General features: G+C 40.4%; 1 protein-coding gene across 2 annotated transcripts; it reads right to left on the bottom strand.

The window, feature by feature from the left end:
• Positions 1-2,461: 2,461 nt before the first annotated feature.
• Positions 2,462-14,224, bottom strand: UBE2T (ubiquitin conjugating enzyme E2 T). Of its 2 annotated transcripts, XM_089518557.1 has the most exons (7): positions 14,177-14,199; positions 10,360-10,472; positions 6,759-6,828; positions 6,401-6,506; positions 5,414-5,512; positions 4,676-4,759; positions 2,474-2,934 (listed from the first exon to the last, which is right to left on the bottom strand). In XM_089518557.1, the coding sequence occupies exons 2-7, from the start codon at positions 10,466-10,468 to the stop codon at positions 2,806-2,808; spliced, it is 597 nt and encodes a 198-aa protein (XP_089374683.1). In that variant the 5' UTR covers positions 10,469-10,472; positions 14,177-14,199; the 3' UTR covers positions 2,474-2,805. The 2 variants fall into 2 exon arrangements, with proteins under 2 accessions (XP_089374684.1, XP_089374683.1); XM_089518558.1 differs by lacking the exon at positions 5,414-5,512 and having other exon boundaries at positions 2,462-2,934; positions 14,177-14,224.
• Between the last annotated feature and the right edge of the window lie 896 nt (positions 14,225-15,120).

Below are 15,120 nucleotides of genomic sequence, written 5' to 3'. Positions count from 1 at the left end.
ACAGTATTGCAAGGAATTTTTATGAATATTCTAGCATAGATTTTTGTACTATTTTAATGTCTGGGGGAAAATAACCTTGCACCTGATATACATCCTACACTGTAGAAGCTCACAGGTATGTGTGCTGAACTCTTTAGGGTGTTATTAATGAAGCACTCCAAGATCACAATGAAACAGAAGAATGTTTTTGAAATCTGTTTAGACAATGAACATATTCAGTCACAGAGCAACTGAAACTAAGCATTGTCATAGTTCAAAGTGAGGGTGAGTCAGGTGTAAACAAAAGCAAAATTATGTAATACTATGCAGGTATGAGCATATCCATTTTTTGGACTATATCATACATTCAAGGGAGCCAGCATGGTGCAGTGGTTTCAGTATTGGACTATGACTCTGGAGAGCAGGGTTCGAATCCCTGCTCAACCATGTATACCCACTGGGTGACCTGGGGAAGTCACACTCTTTCATCCTCAGAGAAAGGCAAATGCAAATCACTTCTGAACAAATCTTGCCAAAAATATCGCATGATAGATTCGCTTAGGGCCACAGGTCAGAAACAACTTGAAAACACACAAGCAACATTAATATAATCGTATCTACAGTTAGCCTAGTAGTAGACTTGAACATGGGTGCATTTGCTTTGTCTTTTATAGGAAGAGGTGTTGCATTCCAAAAAACATTTTCTCAACATTTCACTTCTAATACTGGACACAGATGTTCAGTACTACCATGACTGTAGTGAAATAGCACCACTATAGTACAACAGTGAGATGCTAGCCTGCATGGAAAAAAACTGTAAGGCTTGCAAATGCACAAAAGCAGGGGTAGGCAACCTGTGGCCTGCGGGCCGGATGCGGCCTGGCGAGGCCTTGGGACCAGCCCCAGCCCGGTCCTGCCGCCAATTGCCGCCGGGGCCTTTGGCCTCTCGCACGCAGGGGCAAGGGGGGCAATTGTCTATAGACGCCTCAGAAACATGCATTTATATTAATTTTTTTTTTTAAATCAGCAATTTTTTTTGCGTGTCCTCCACTTTTTTAAAAAAAGTATCCACCATTTGAAAATGTTGTCCTACATTTGTCCCGGTTTATTTATTTATTTAAATTTTTTAAAAATTATTTAATTATTTATTTTTTGGCTTCGGCCCCCCAGTTGTCTGAGGGACAGCAACCTGGCCCCCGGCTCAAAACGGTTGCCTACCCCTGCACAAAAGGATACATTAAAAAAATTACGCAATTAGTCAAACCCTCAAAACAGGCCAATGCTAGTAGACATAAAATTTGTTGTGAATTCCCATCAATTTGGCTTACATGTATGGTGATCCATCTTGGAGAGCCCTACAAGATATCCTGTTATTGAAAGCCCTACTATGGTCTTGCAGACTCAGGTCCGTGGCTTCCTTGACTGAGTCAATCCATATGTAATGTAACCTTCCTCTATTCCTACTACCTTCATTTTTATTAATATTGTCTGTTGATTGGGAAAAAAGAAGATGAATCAATGAAATATTATAGTAAACTGAGAGCATGAATAGTGGCTGGAACACTTAATACAAATATTCCCTACTAGGGTGTGGGAATTCATAACTATCTGTAGGTACCAATTATTGAACTTACAGTACAAGTAAGGGTGCCCCTCCACAAACAGAGGGTGCTTACGGTGGCGCACCACACAGGGCTTTCAGCATACACTGAAAGCAGTGCCGGAAGAACCCATCACGCACTCTGGAAGAACTAATGGGGCGTGTGCCACAGGTGTAAGCCCCATTACTTCCTATGGGGCTCCAACATACACTGATTTCCTCTTACACGGATGGATCTGGAACAGATCCTCACGTAAGGGGAGGGCCCACTGTATTCATATCAGTTCAACCCTGCTGCTTGAGCAATGAAATATTAACTCTTCACTCCTCTCTCAACCCCAACCACCACTGCAACAAATGTGATTTCTAGCCTATGCTTGTTACTGCTCATGTACTACCATATTTTCTTAAGATTTCTTACTAACTGGAGATTCTTTTAGACCAAAGATATAACAGATTGGACCTGTTCATGGATAATATGGATTCCTCCTTGAAACTATGGATTATTCATACCTCTGCTCCAGTTGGTGAATGTAAGTGGTGATTTCCAAGGCAGTTTTTAAAAAAGGGAAAACCAGTTATAGAGCACACCTGCATCATAAGCTGGAAGCGGTGCCAGAAGAAGCAGCACCGGAAAAAGCAATGGTGCGTGCACCCGTGGCACACTGCTGCACATCACTGTGGGCACAAGCCTCATTATCTTTAATGGGGATTGAGCAACCGTGGAATTTCCCTTACACCGGGGGTGGGGGGGGGTCTAGAACAGATCCCCCACGTAAAGGAAGGGACCACTGTATGAAGTATTCTGTACATTCATCCTTAGCCTAGCAAGTAAAGCTGAAGATAACCTATAGCAGCTTTTGTCGCCTGAAGCAAAATACTTCCAACCCTAAATTAGAGTGGTGCCAAATATATTGTTTATTATGCTCATCTTTATACTTGCTTTCAAAAATTAAATAAGCTACACACAGAAGATACAAAATGTAGCACAAAATAAAGTGAAAAAAACTGAAAATGTAGAAGTTTTAGAGAAGTGAAACAAGATGTTTGTGTTTTTTTTAAAAAAAAACAGACATCACTGCATTGGATACAATAATATGATCACTGACAGCTGGAGAGGCATTACAGAATGTGTAAACAGTACATTAATTACATCAAGCCTATTTAAGAGATGGAAAGTAACACTAAAAACAAACAGACTCGGATATTGTACAGCAGCAAATCCTCTATGTTCCTGAACAAACTTTTTTTGATGATTCACTGATATTGCTTCCTTTCCTTTTCTGGGAAATGTTAGAATCTTTGGGTTGGTTGGCTTCCCTTTGGTGGTTCTCTTTACCTGAAGTTTCCAAAGCCTGGAACAGCATAAAAGAAAGGCTACTAAGAGGGGGAAATGTATGGCAGATTTAGGTATACACACCTTGTTTAAAGTGTTTTTTATTCACATCTTTCAGATGCTCAGACTCTCCAATTCAGAATTTGTAACATATTCTGCTCCTTAAACATAGTAACCATGTTCTCACCATCCACTCAGGATTCCCTTATTATCCCAATTATTTTACAGCTTAAAATATTTTTTACCTCCTGCAGCAGGAGCTCCTTCATTCATGGCGTGCATGGTAAAATATAAGATTTTTTTAAAAAGGTTGTGCATATATCTTTACCACTGATAACACACACTTTTTTTACAAGACACTTCAGGCGCATGTTTTAGACAATGGGGAATTACTAAAAAGAAACAAAGAGTCCTTTCTACAGAGAGACTGAATATACACAAAAATGAAATACTGCCAAACAGTTCAAGAAACCACACTTTATTCATTTTCATCACTACATCTTCTTTATAAGTTCGGAAGAAATTAAGTACAACTGAAGGAAAGTCCTTATTTAAGATCCAGTTGCCACCTAGTGTTTCAAGTGGATAATCACAATCTTTTAATCACAATTTGCTGGGATTTGACCACAGGCAAGAAGCACAAGTGCTAATTATTGAAAACAATTCATTAGCATACACCATAACACACTTAACATAGTGAAATCTAAACAGAAATGATCAACAGAGCTATTTTCAAGTTTGTATGTATCACTAAAGCTTGACTGTGTTTTAAAAGGGTTCTAGGTAGGCTTACGTAGAAGGATGAGTCTGAAGGTAGCAAGTGCTACTCCAAAGTATTTCCTGCTATACAATTCATTTCCAAGCTTTGTCAAAATATATTAACGCACTGTATAGCATGGATGACAACCTTGCTCTCATAAATAATGGCCCTCTCCACACCTTTGCTTCCTCAAACTTTTCCTCCCGGAGCTGTACATTTCTTGAAGTTGTCTCTTTATCCTTAACTCCAAGACACAACTGAGGCCAAGTTATCCTGTATTCACCAGTATTTGACTTTGGTTTGTTCTTTTACACAAAAGAAGATTCAAGGAGAGCACCCCACTTCTGAGGTCTAAGTCCACTTTTTACCTCTGGCTACTACTACTCCCTTTTGCTGCATATATAGACCAAGTCTAATGGGAAAATTTCTAGATCTGCTAACTCGGTGAAGAGAACTTATCAAATTTTCCATGCCGCTCTAGAATCAAAGGGAGTTTTGTCTGTATTGACGACCTTTTGCCCATACGTTGAACATGTGGTTTGCCACAAGTCTTAGACCCAGGCAATAAGCCAGAAAGAATTCCATTTGAAGTATGACGGCAATAGGATAAAGTCCAAATACTCCTACCCAAGGCATATTTCACAAGATCAGACATAAATAAAATACAATAAGCCCTCAACTGAAAAATCCCTGCATTTTCCCTTGACATTTTGAGCTTTGGTAGCGTAGCCGGGGGGTGAGAGGAGGACTTGCCTTGATAGAAAAAAAGGATATTCTAGGAGGAATGATAGAAAAAAAGAGGATATTCTAGGAGGAACAGGTTAATCCAAACACTTATGTTTCATGGCACATTCACAGAACTCCAGTTCCACTAACTCAATTAAAGGAAAATTGGCAATTGAATTATGCAAATCTGAAATATTTCATTGGGTACAGCAAGACTGCACATGCAAAGATTAACTACACCCTATTCCTATATAATTGAAGTTATTTTTCTTACCATTGTTGTCTGGCTTGCATACTTTTCTGTCCATTGTCTGGCATTTCTGAGGAATTCTTGCTTGTTGTATTTATACTCAGAGGACTAGACATAATAAAAAACAAAAGACAATGATAATTATGGCCTCTTAACCATAAGATCATACTTATGTTTGATGACAGGTTTAACAAACCACATGGAAAACTGCTTACCTATACTAGGTACTTCAGAACAAAAGACATATCTTAGCCCAAAACATACTGCAGAAATAATCCAGTATGAGACTACTTTAACTGCCCTGGCTTAGCACTAGGAAATATTGGGAATTGTAGTTGATTATGGCACCAGACCTCTCTGATAGAGAAGGCTAAATATCTCACAAAACTGCAGTTCCCAGAATTCTCTAGCATTGAGCCAGCGCAATTAAAGTGGTTTCACACTGGATTATTTCTGCATTGTGCTTTGGACCTTAGAAACAGATATGCAACATATATTGTCTAATCCTCAATTTTTAAAAAGGATGTTTCAAGGTGGAAAGTGTTGACCTCAGTGTCAGCAAAACATATTCTATTTGCACATCCTGCCACAATTTGGTTAACATTTACTTTTCTCAGATTCATTCCTAAAAGTTATGTTGATTTTGTATGCAGAAGAAAGATGAGCAGGTGTTTTTTTAAAAAACTAACAGCAAACATTATGGCACCAGTTAACTTTCAAAATCCAACACATGCTTCATTCAAATACAAGAAGGAAATTTACTATGTCTGCCATGAGAGGATCATCAGGGTTTGGTTCATTCATCAGCATCTGTATCGATGTCAGCAAAGTGGCAATATTCAGGGATGGCCTCCATGCGCCCTTCATAGGAAGTACAAGTGGAAGAAAAGAGGCATACGGTAAAACTTGTCTTATTGAGTGGACTGTTACTTTGCAGGTCTATGCTAAACCTTGCTCTATGATTTTCTAGGTATTGTTTAACAGAATAGGAAACTGCCACTAAATCACATCTGGCATTTGAATGTATGAACAGTGCATTTACACTTCTTCAAAAGAGGGCCTCCATTCAGATTTTAGCCAACTCTCCCCTCCAAACTGGATTTCAGGCTCAGAAACACCAATCCATCCCAACTTCAATTTTCTAGTTCAGTTTTCATACAACATTCCAACTTTCCTAGACGCTACTGAGCATGTCCAATAGTCCAATGCACCATTTTTTCAGAGTGTACTGTTCCCCCACTCCCTTTTTTCTTGTTCTTTTATACTTCTGTAGACTTAAGGATTGCCTCAGGCATGTTACTACCCACTTGGATCTCATTATTGCCTTTCTGGCTATAATATAGCTAGTATTCATATCTGAATTTGCTATTATCAATGTATATGGCCAAAAAGTCCCCCCGCACAAATGTACCCAGTGAAAACAAAGACAAAATCCTCAAAATCCCAAAGGCATTATAGGCATCTAGATCAACAAAACTACAATAATAATAATAATAATAATAATAATTTATATTACACTTAATCTTGAGGAATCCAAGCGGATTACAGCAGTAAAACAAGATACAATTAAAAGAAAAAAATCATTTAAGTTCCAAGATCCCCATACAACTTCCATCTCAGTAAGCAATACCAGCAAGAAACCTTGTTGTCCCAGTACATGCAGCAAGACTCACACCTACAGATTAAAACACCCTTGTTGGCTATTTATTGTTGCTCTTATAGATTTCCATAAAAGAAACAACTCATTACCTTTGGTGGCAATCTAAGAACATCGAGGCAGATTCTTCCTGCTGAGTCAATGTTAGGATGGTAGATAGGAGTCAGAAAGCGCATTTTGGGGGGTTCAAATGGATACCTATTTCAAAAGCAGTTCAGTTATGTGAGAAAAAAAGTAAATATTTTCACAAGTTTACATCTACAGTTCACTCTGCCTTGGCCATTTTAGAACATGGACATCCCAAAACACTACACTGGCAGCTCTATGAATCCAGTTCTTTAATGATCTGCAGTCTAATCCGCCTCCTTCATTATGACCACTATTTCCTTCTGTCTCAAGGTCATCTTTGCTAAATAAAATAATTATTAAAGATAAAAATTCACCATTTACCTTTCAGGCACAACTACTTCCAAGTTAAAAATTCCTTTCTCATATGGTGTATTTGCAGAACCCAATATTTCTAAAGAAAAAGAAAAGGACAAACTATGTCAACACTGCCCTCTTTTGGTAACTGCTGTAGTCACTATAAGCATCAGTGTAGCCACAGTAGTAATCTCTTCATCATCTCTAAAAAGTATGTCCATCCAAGAAGTTTGGCAGGACAGGAAAAATGCAGAATTACAAAGAGTCTAATGTTTAATCTCCAAAGTTAATATTTAGCCACAGAATTAAAAAGGAGAATTTCTTCACAGTCCAAATTTAATAACATCATACCTACCAACTAAGAGCTGACTGAAATAATTATATTAAATCCACATAGAATGTATATCACCTCACATTAAAACAGACAATGGATGTGAAAAGTAAGCCAGGAATCTGTCATGTCCACTCATGGCTCTTTAAAAGTAGCATTTAAAAAAAATTAGAGGATATAGCAGCTACAATCCCAAACATACAGAGATGTTTGATTGAACTGAATGGCACTTAAGCAAAGTTAGAATTCCTTTGCATTCCAAAAAGCAGATGGAGCAGCACCAATGTCCAAAGCACCAGCTAGAATCAGAAAGACACTAATTTGTAGGCCAGGGAGGATTTAATCTTATCTATTTAAAAATAGAAATCCTTTATTTCTTATATATGGGTGTTATATACATTGATTATCCAGCAGGGTTGATTAAAAACAGTTTCAAATATATTCAGTGTTTCTTTTTATAAACAACATTGCTTAATAAACTTACTACCTGAAGCAAAATTGTTAAACTCAAAGGGAATACGTTCATTGCACCAGTACTAAGTATCAACATAAGTAGTTCCAATTGATTCAAATGGTCTACTCCAAACGGGACTAACAAATGGGTCTACCATATATACTCGTCTATAAATCTAAACATTTATGCCCAAAAACTGCCCCCAAAATCCCAGGTTGACTTATCTATGGGTCACTATGAAAACGTGGTAACAGCTCTTTCAGATTTCCCCATGCGATTTGGAGTGAAGTTTAGCAAGAAAGAGCCAAGCAGAAAGAGTCCTGGGTGACTGATATTGCTGTTTGTTTAAGAGTCCCCCTCCTGCCCTCTAGTCTGGCTGAAACAAAAGCTGAAACAATGAAGAAAAGGCTCAGTGAGGCTCTCTCTTGCCATACGCACACTTAAGAAGCCTCCAGGTTTTACCCTCGACCTAATCTGAGAGAAATAAATGTCATGGCAAAATCCATAATTTTGGTCCCAAAATCTGACCTCGATTTATACATGAGGTCAACTTATAGTTGAGTATATACGGCAGGACTTTAAAACTAACACAAAATTTTGAAACTAAATAATTAATATTCACATCTTCACACGTCTCAAGAATTCATTCTCCAGAGATCTGCATCATGTACCCTCTCTGCTGCTTTTAAAAACCTCTAAAACCATGTTTGTTTTCTTTAGATTTCCATGCTGAGACCATGTAAAGTGAAAATAAATGCTTTTCCATAGGAAAAAAACACCATAAAGACATTTGACTTGATGTGTTGTTATAAAAGACATAATTAGTAATGCTGTACACGTAGCATCTAATCAACAGACAAGCAAGTCATCATCAGTATGATGATCCAGGAGATGGCACCCTATCATACTAGGGTCCGCTATTGAACCCATACTTTTATACTCCATATCCTTACAGATATGAAACTTACCATTTATTTGGTGGACCCATGTCCTTCCTGGATTATGAAAGCAGCCCAGAGGGATCTGGCTGACTGGGTAAAGACAAGATAAACATCTCTGCAACCAAGGCAGGGGCACCACCTCTAATAGAAGCCATTGTAAGACTAATGGTAAAACAAATCCTTCCTGATTTCCACAGTATTGGATAGTGACCGATTTACAAAATTTCAATTTGGGGAAAGTTCCTGAAGCATGTAGTGATCCATGAACTCCAAATATTCTTGGAGGATGCAAGGATTATCTAGGCTTCAGGCCTCTTCATGGGACAAAGACAGCTTTGCTTGCCTTGTGGATAACCTACACCAGGAACTGGATGGGCCTGGGTGCCCCTGCTACTTCTAGATACAGTCAAAAAAAGTTAATTAAGAAAAAGTGGCACTTCCAGGTTGTAAGACAACAACGCAAAACAAGCAATGGGCGGTGAATGCAAGGCAAGGTACAATATACAATTTGTGTTCATGCCGTCTCAAAGAGTGTGTTCTCCTGTGCAAAGTCGCTTGGTTTTGAAAACTTCATGGGAGGCCCTTCTCTCAGACTCATCTCCTTCAGACATGCCTCTTGATTGTTGCTCCAAGACTGTAGATCTCCCCCTTGAGGGAGGTTAAACTCTGTTGTGCTTTCAGTGGCAGGCAGAGCCTTTTCTACTGTGGAGGACTTCAGCAACTGACTGGTTAATGTGGACAGAAGGTGAATGAGCTGAATGTTAAATATTTTAATTTCTATTATTACTATTGACTTTGAAACTGTTTAACTTAAGTTGTGTTTTAGTATTTTGACCAGTTTCATATTTATTTTTAAGTCTATGATTTACTGTGTGTAACTATATCGAAAACCAACTTACACCCCAGCCATGGAAGGACTGTATTAACTCTAATTGAAATCAAATTAGAAAATAAATTTTATTTTAGACAGCTACAACTATCTGAACTCTACAGAACTCAGGAATATCTATGACCATGAACTACATACCATGAATATTTATTTTTGCAGCAAACAAGAATATAGTTCTGCCAAACAGCTATCAATTATTGCTTGGGAAAGCTTCTGCACTCATTCTCTGCATGTTTACACTAAATGAAACCTTATTTTGTTAAAATGGAACTTATATTCAAAAACGCTTATATATTACTGCAGCCTTAGTTTCAGGTTAAGTAATCCTTACTGACAAAGAAAGCACAAAGCAGAAATCAAAAGCACAAAACTTCACAATCAAAGAATATGGATTATGGGCCTAGGTCAGTGGTACTCAGACTTATTACCCTTGGGACCCCACGTTATATCTATATGCAGATTTCACACAAACTCACAACACAGTATATGAATAAAAATAGCGTGTTTATTTAGTATGTGTATTTTCATTTGCACATTCATGTATATTCACATTTTAACATTTTATAAGAAAATAACATTATTCAAACTAGAACAGTTTTATTTATGAAATTAATTTATCTCAGCACATGTGTAAATTTTGTATTTAAAAAAGTTCAGGAAAAGGAGGAGGATCGGGTCCTCTAAGTCTTGTGCAGCCGAAGGCTTTCATGGCCGGCATCCATAGTTTTTTGTGGGTTTTTCGGGCTATGTTGCCATGTTCTAGAAGAGTTTCTTCCTGCCCTTGAGCAACTCTCACACACACCCCAGTGGCCCAGCCCTACAAGTTGAGAACCACTGGACTAGATTATACAAAGGGTTTATTTAGTTGCAACCCTTTGTATTTAGGAGATTTACAGTAGATTTAATAGCAACATATGGAGGCTAGTTTAGAAAAAATAAACCACTGATAATAAACAAAGAATTAAATGAAACTGCTGCCTAAAAATAAAGACCAAATTCAGACAGATACATACGGGCTTTAAGTTCATCTATGCGACTTCCATTCTGCCAGCAGGTAATACCTGGTGGTGGCTCCGTAGTTAACAGATGCAACTCCCTCTTCAGTCGTGACGCCCTCTGCATTGCACTGCAACAGTATGAAAAAAGATATTTACCATTTAGTCTCTCTTACTTCTGCAACCATAAGTTCTTCTTTAATCATGAACTGCATTTTATCAATATAGTACTATATTTTATGCATTTTATCAGAACAGCACCAGCAGATTTAACATACTTTCTTAAAACAGCTGTGCTTAGAGCAATAGTTGTTGTTGTTTTTTTAATTGTTGGAATGACATTTTGTGATGTGGGAAAAGGGGAAATGTTTTAATTTGCTAATTGTAAAGGGCTTTTGTGGAGGTGGTAGTGTGCATCTTCTGTGATAAGAGCTGAGAGGTTAAGGTCCCTTCCATGATGGTTACAAGCTAAATTCACTGGAGTGTTGTTTTCTTATGACTTCTATAACCCACATTCCACAAACCCTCACAATACAAGTATGTGAAAGTGTTTATATAATTACAGAATGGGCTCTGCCCCACCTACTTACTGTTTATACACTCTTCCCTCCACATTTGCTGGGGTTAGGGGCACAGGACCCCTGCGCATGTGGAAAACTGCAAATAACAAAAACACTATGCTTTTACCTGACAGAACACCTCTCTAAGAATGTCTAGGTCCTCCAGTGCAATTCTGTGGTCAACATCTGCCAGGCACTGACCACAGAATTGTGCTGGAGGAGCTACAAATGCCTAGTGGAGTGTTCTCTCTAGGAATCTTTAGGTCCTCCAGTGCGACCTTTGGTTAAAGTTGACCACAGAGTTACAGTGGATGACCTAGATATTCCTAGAGAGAACATGTTAATAAAATCTGTGAATAATCAAATCTGCAAAAGTCAAAGCAACAAGTGTATAAGGCTAAAGTATTTTCAGAGAGCCAGCATGGTGTAGCAGTTTGAGCGTAGGACTGGGACTCTGGAGACCAGGCTTCGAATCCACACTCGGCCATGGAAACCCACTGTGTGACCTTGGGTGAGTCACTTACTCTCAGCCCTTGAAAACCCCATGATAGGTTCACCTTAGGGTTAGCATAAGTCAAAAATGACTTGAAAGGCACACAACAACAACAACAGTATTGCTAATGTTTCATTCAAAGTGAAGCTAAGTCAGGCTTAGGGGCTTATGGTTTTCATCATAAAATGCAACCACTGCCTGCTTATCTCAACTTCCCTCACCCTTCTCTTCTATAGATATGAATGAAACATACGGAGGGCATCTTTAAGGTTAATGCCTCCTCATAGACAAGACTCATCCAACTGGGCAATGGGGGAATATACTAGAAACCCTTCTCTCTGTAAAGAGGGGTGGGTAAAACCCCACATGTAGGATGCCCAACTCTTAATCACTGGCCATACTGGTTAGGGCTCATTGGAGATACAGGAGAAGACTGATGGGTAGGGTTGTCTGAATGAAAACTAGAGGAGGTTTCTGTACCTTTACTGGTTGTGTTTGTTGTTGTTAACTGCCCTTGAATCTATCCTGACTAATGATGAGCCTATGGATGAGACATCTCCAAGATCCCCTGTCCTCTATTGCTCTGCTTAGGCCCTGCAAATTCAGGCCCATGGCCTCTTTAATTGAGTCTATCAATCTGGCATGCAGTTTTCTTCTCTTGCTGCTGCCTTATACCTTTCCTAGTAGTACTGTCTTTTTGAATAAGTCTTGCCTAGTATGACAGCCTCAAATTAATCATCTTGACTTCCAGGGAGAGTTCTGGCTAGATCTGTTCTAGAACCCGTTTGTCTTCTTGGCTGCCCACGGTATCCTCAACACTCTTCTCCACATCTCAAATTAGTTGCTTTTTTCCCCATCTTTCTTCACTTTCCAGCCCTTGCATCCATACATGGTGATGGAGAATACAATGGCTTGGACAATTCTGACTTTTGTGCTCAAAGTCATTTTTGCTCTTCAGGATTTTGTCTAGTTCTTCCATAGCTGGTCTTCCCATTCCTAGTCTTTTTCTTATTTCTTTACAGTTTTCTTCCTGATCAGTGTTTGATTCAATTAAAACAGAGACTATGAGAGAGGTATCCAGTGACTCCGCGGACTGCATTAGACTGGATCGTTTTGAGCTTGTGAGTACCAAGGAAGTGGACAAGCTCCTTGGATGTGTAAGGAGGACAACTTGCTCCCTTGACCCCTGCCCATCTTGGCTGACCATTCAGGGAGGAGATGCTGTAACATCACTGCTTCAGACTATAATAAATGCATCCCTTATGGAGGGGAAATTTCCATCAGTACTTAAACATGCAGTGGTTAAGCCACTCTTAAAGAAACCCTCTCTAGATCCCCTGACAAGGAACAAGTATAGGCCAGTCTCTTTACTACCATATTTGGGCAAGGTGATCAAGAGGGCAGTCACCTTCCAACTTCAGGCTGTCTTGGATGAAGCCGATTATCTGGACCCATTTCAAACTGGCTTTAGGGTGGGATACGGAGTTGAAACTGCCCTAGTCGCCCTAGTCGATGATCTCTGTCTGGGCATCAATGGGGGAAGTGTGGCCCTGTTGGTGCTCTTGGACATCTCAGCGGCATTCAATACCATTGACCATGGTATCCTTCTGGAACGCCTGAGGGAGCTAGGTATTGGTGGCACTGCGCTCCAGTGGTTCAGTTCCTATCTCTCCGGCAGATTCCAGATGGTGATGCTGGGGGACAGTTGTTCTTGTAAAAGAGAACTGACATCTGGCGTCCCTCAGGGCGCCATTCTGTCCCCCATGCTTTTTTAACATTTACACGAAGCTGCTGGGAGAGATCATCCAGAGACATGGGGCGTGATGTTATCAATATGCTGATGACACCCAAATTCACTTCTCTATGTCTCTGATTGCTGCAGTGACTAAGGATGGCATCTCTCCTCTGAATGTCTGTCTTGAGTCTGTAATGGGCTGGATGAGGGAAAACAAATTCAAGCTGAATCCAGAGAAAACAGTGGTGCTAGTGATAGGTGCCCCTGGTCCCGGGAGGGAGATCTGCCAACTTGTCCTTGACGGGGTCACACTCCCCATGAAGAATGAGGTCCGCAGTTTGGGAGTACTCCTGGACTTGTCTCTACAGTTGACCTCTCAGGTGGAGGTGATAGCCAGGAGTGCATGGTATCAGCTACCTGGTCTCAGCTACCTGGCTCAGGGGGCCCTTGAAACAGTGGTACACGCACTGGTAATCTCTCGTTTAGATTTCTGTAATGCGCTCTACATGGGGCTACCTTTGTACCAAGTTCAGAAGCTCCAACTGATTCAGAATGCTACAGCCAGACTGATCACCAAGACACCGAGATCAGAGCACATTACACCGGTGTTGAAATCTCTATATTGGCTGCCGATTAGCTTCCGGGCGCAATACAAAGTGTCAGTTATTACCTATAAAGCCCTACATGGCCTGGGCCTGAGTTACTTAAGGGAATGCCTCTCCCTACATAATCCTCTCAGAACATCTGGCACAAAAATATTGGAACACCCCAAAACCAGGTTGAAAACTACCTCTTGTAGAACATTTTCTGCGATGGTCCCTAGACTTTGGAACAATTTAGTGGAAGAGGTCTGTCTCATCACTTCCTTGAAAACCTTCAAAAAGGCACTTATTATTATTAATGTACAGGAACTTTTAAAACTATTTCCTCAGATAACGAGGAAGTTGAATGTATGTAGATCATAGAATCATAGAACTGTAGAGTTGGAAGAGACCACAAGAGCCATCAGTCCAACCCTCTGCCATGCAGGAATTGTCAATCAAATACCTGACAGATGACTATCCAGCCTCTGCTTAAAGACCTCCAAGGAAGGAGACTCCACTAGACTCCGAGGAAGGAGTGGGTTCCACTGTCGAACAGCCCTTACTGTCAGGAAGTTCTTCCTAATGTTGGGGTGGAATCTCTTCTCCTGTTGCTTGCATCCATTGTTCTGTGTTTTAGTCTCTGGAGCAGCAGAAAACAAGCTTGCTCCCTCCTCAATATGACATCCCTTCAAATATTTAAACAGGGCTATCATATCACCTCTTCTCTTCTCCAGACTAAACAACCCCAGCTCCCTGAGTCTTTCTTCATAGGGCATGGTTTCCAGACCCTTCACCATTTTAGTTACCTTCCTTTGGACACGGTCTAGTTTCTCAATGTCCATTTTGAATTGTGGTGCCCAGAACTGGACGCAGTATTCCTCAGCCTCAGGGGAAGGCAATGGCAAACCTCCTCTGAACAACTCTTGCCAAGAAAAACCCAGCATTGGTTCGCCTTAGGCGCAGTGCTTCTCAACCTTCGGGCCTCTCCAGATGGTTTGGACTTCAATTCCCAGAAGTCCCTGTCAGTATGCTCACTGTTCAGGAATTCTGGGAGTTGAAGTCTCAAGGACCAAAGGTCGAGAACCAGTGCCTTGGGGTCACATAAGTCAGAAACAACTTGAGGCACAGCAACAAGAAGAAGAAGAAGGCTGGAAGGAACTGAGGGAAGCAGCAGCAGGAGCCACAGGCGCCCCAACGCCTGACTCACCCGCTCTCTCGTCTCCACTGCCCGAAAGAAAGAAACTGAAGGAAGGGCGAGGAACGCGCCTCTCGTTTTGAACACAATGGACCCGGCATGCCAGGCGCCTCGCATCCTGAATGGGCAGGCCGAGTGTCCTTCAAAGCCCAACTCGATGCGGATTGGCCGAGATGGACAATAGCGCCGCCTCCCTGGAGATCTAATTGGTT

The sequence above is a fragment of the Sceloporus occidentalis genome, unplaced genomic scaffold, assembly GCF_023333645.1.
Source record: "Sceloporus occidentalis isolate IW3139 unplaced genomic scaffold, rSceOcc1.0.p SCAF_3, whole genome shotgun sequence".
Classification (NCBI taxonomy): Eukaryota; Metazoa; Chordata; class Lepidosauria; order Squamata; family Phrynosomatidae; genus Sceloporus; species Sceloporus occidentalis.
This window is presented reverse-complemented; position numbering and strand designations above follow the sequence as displayed.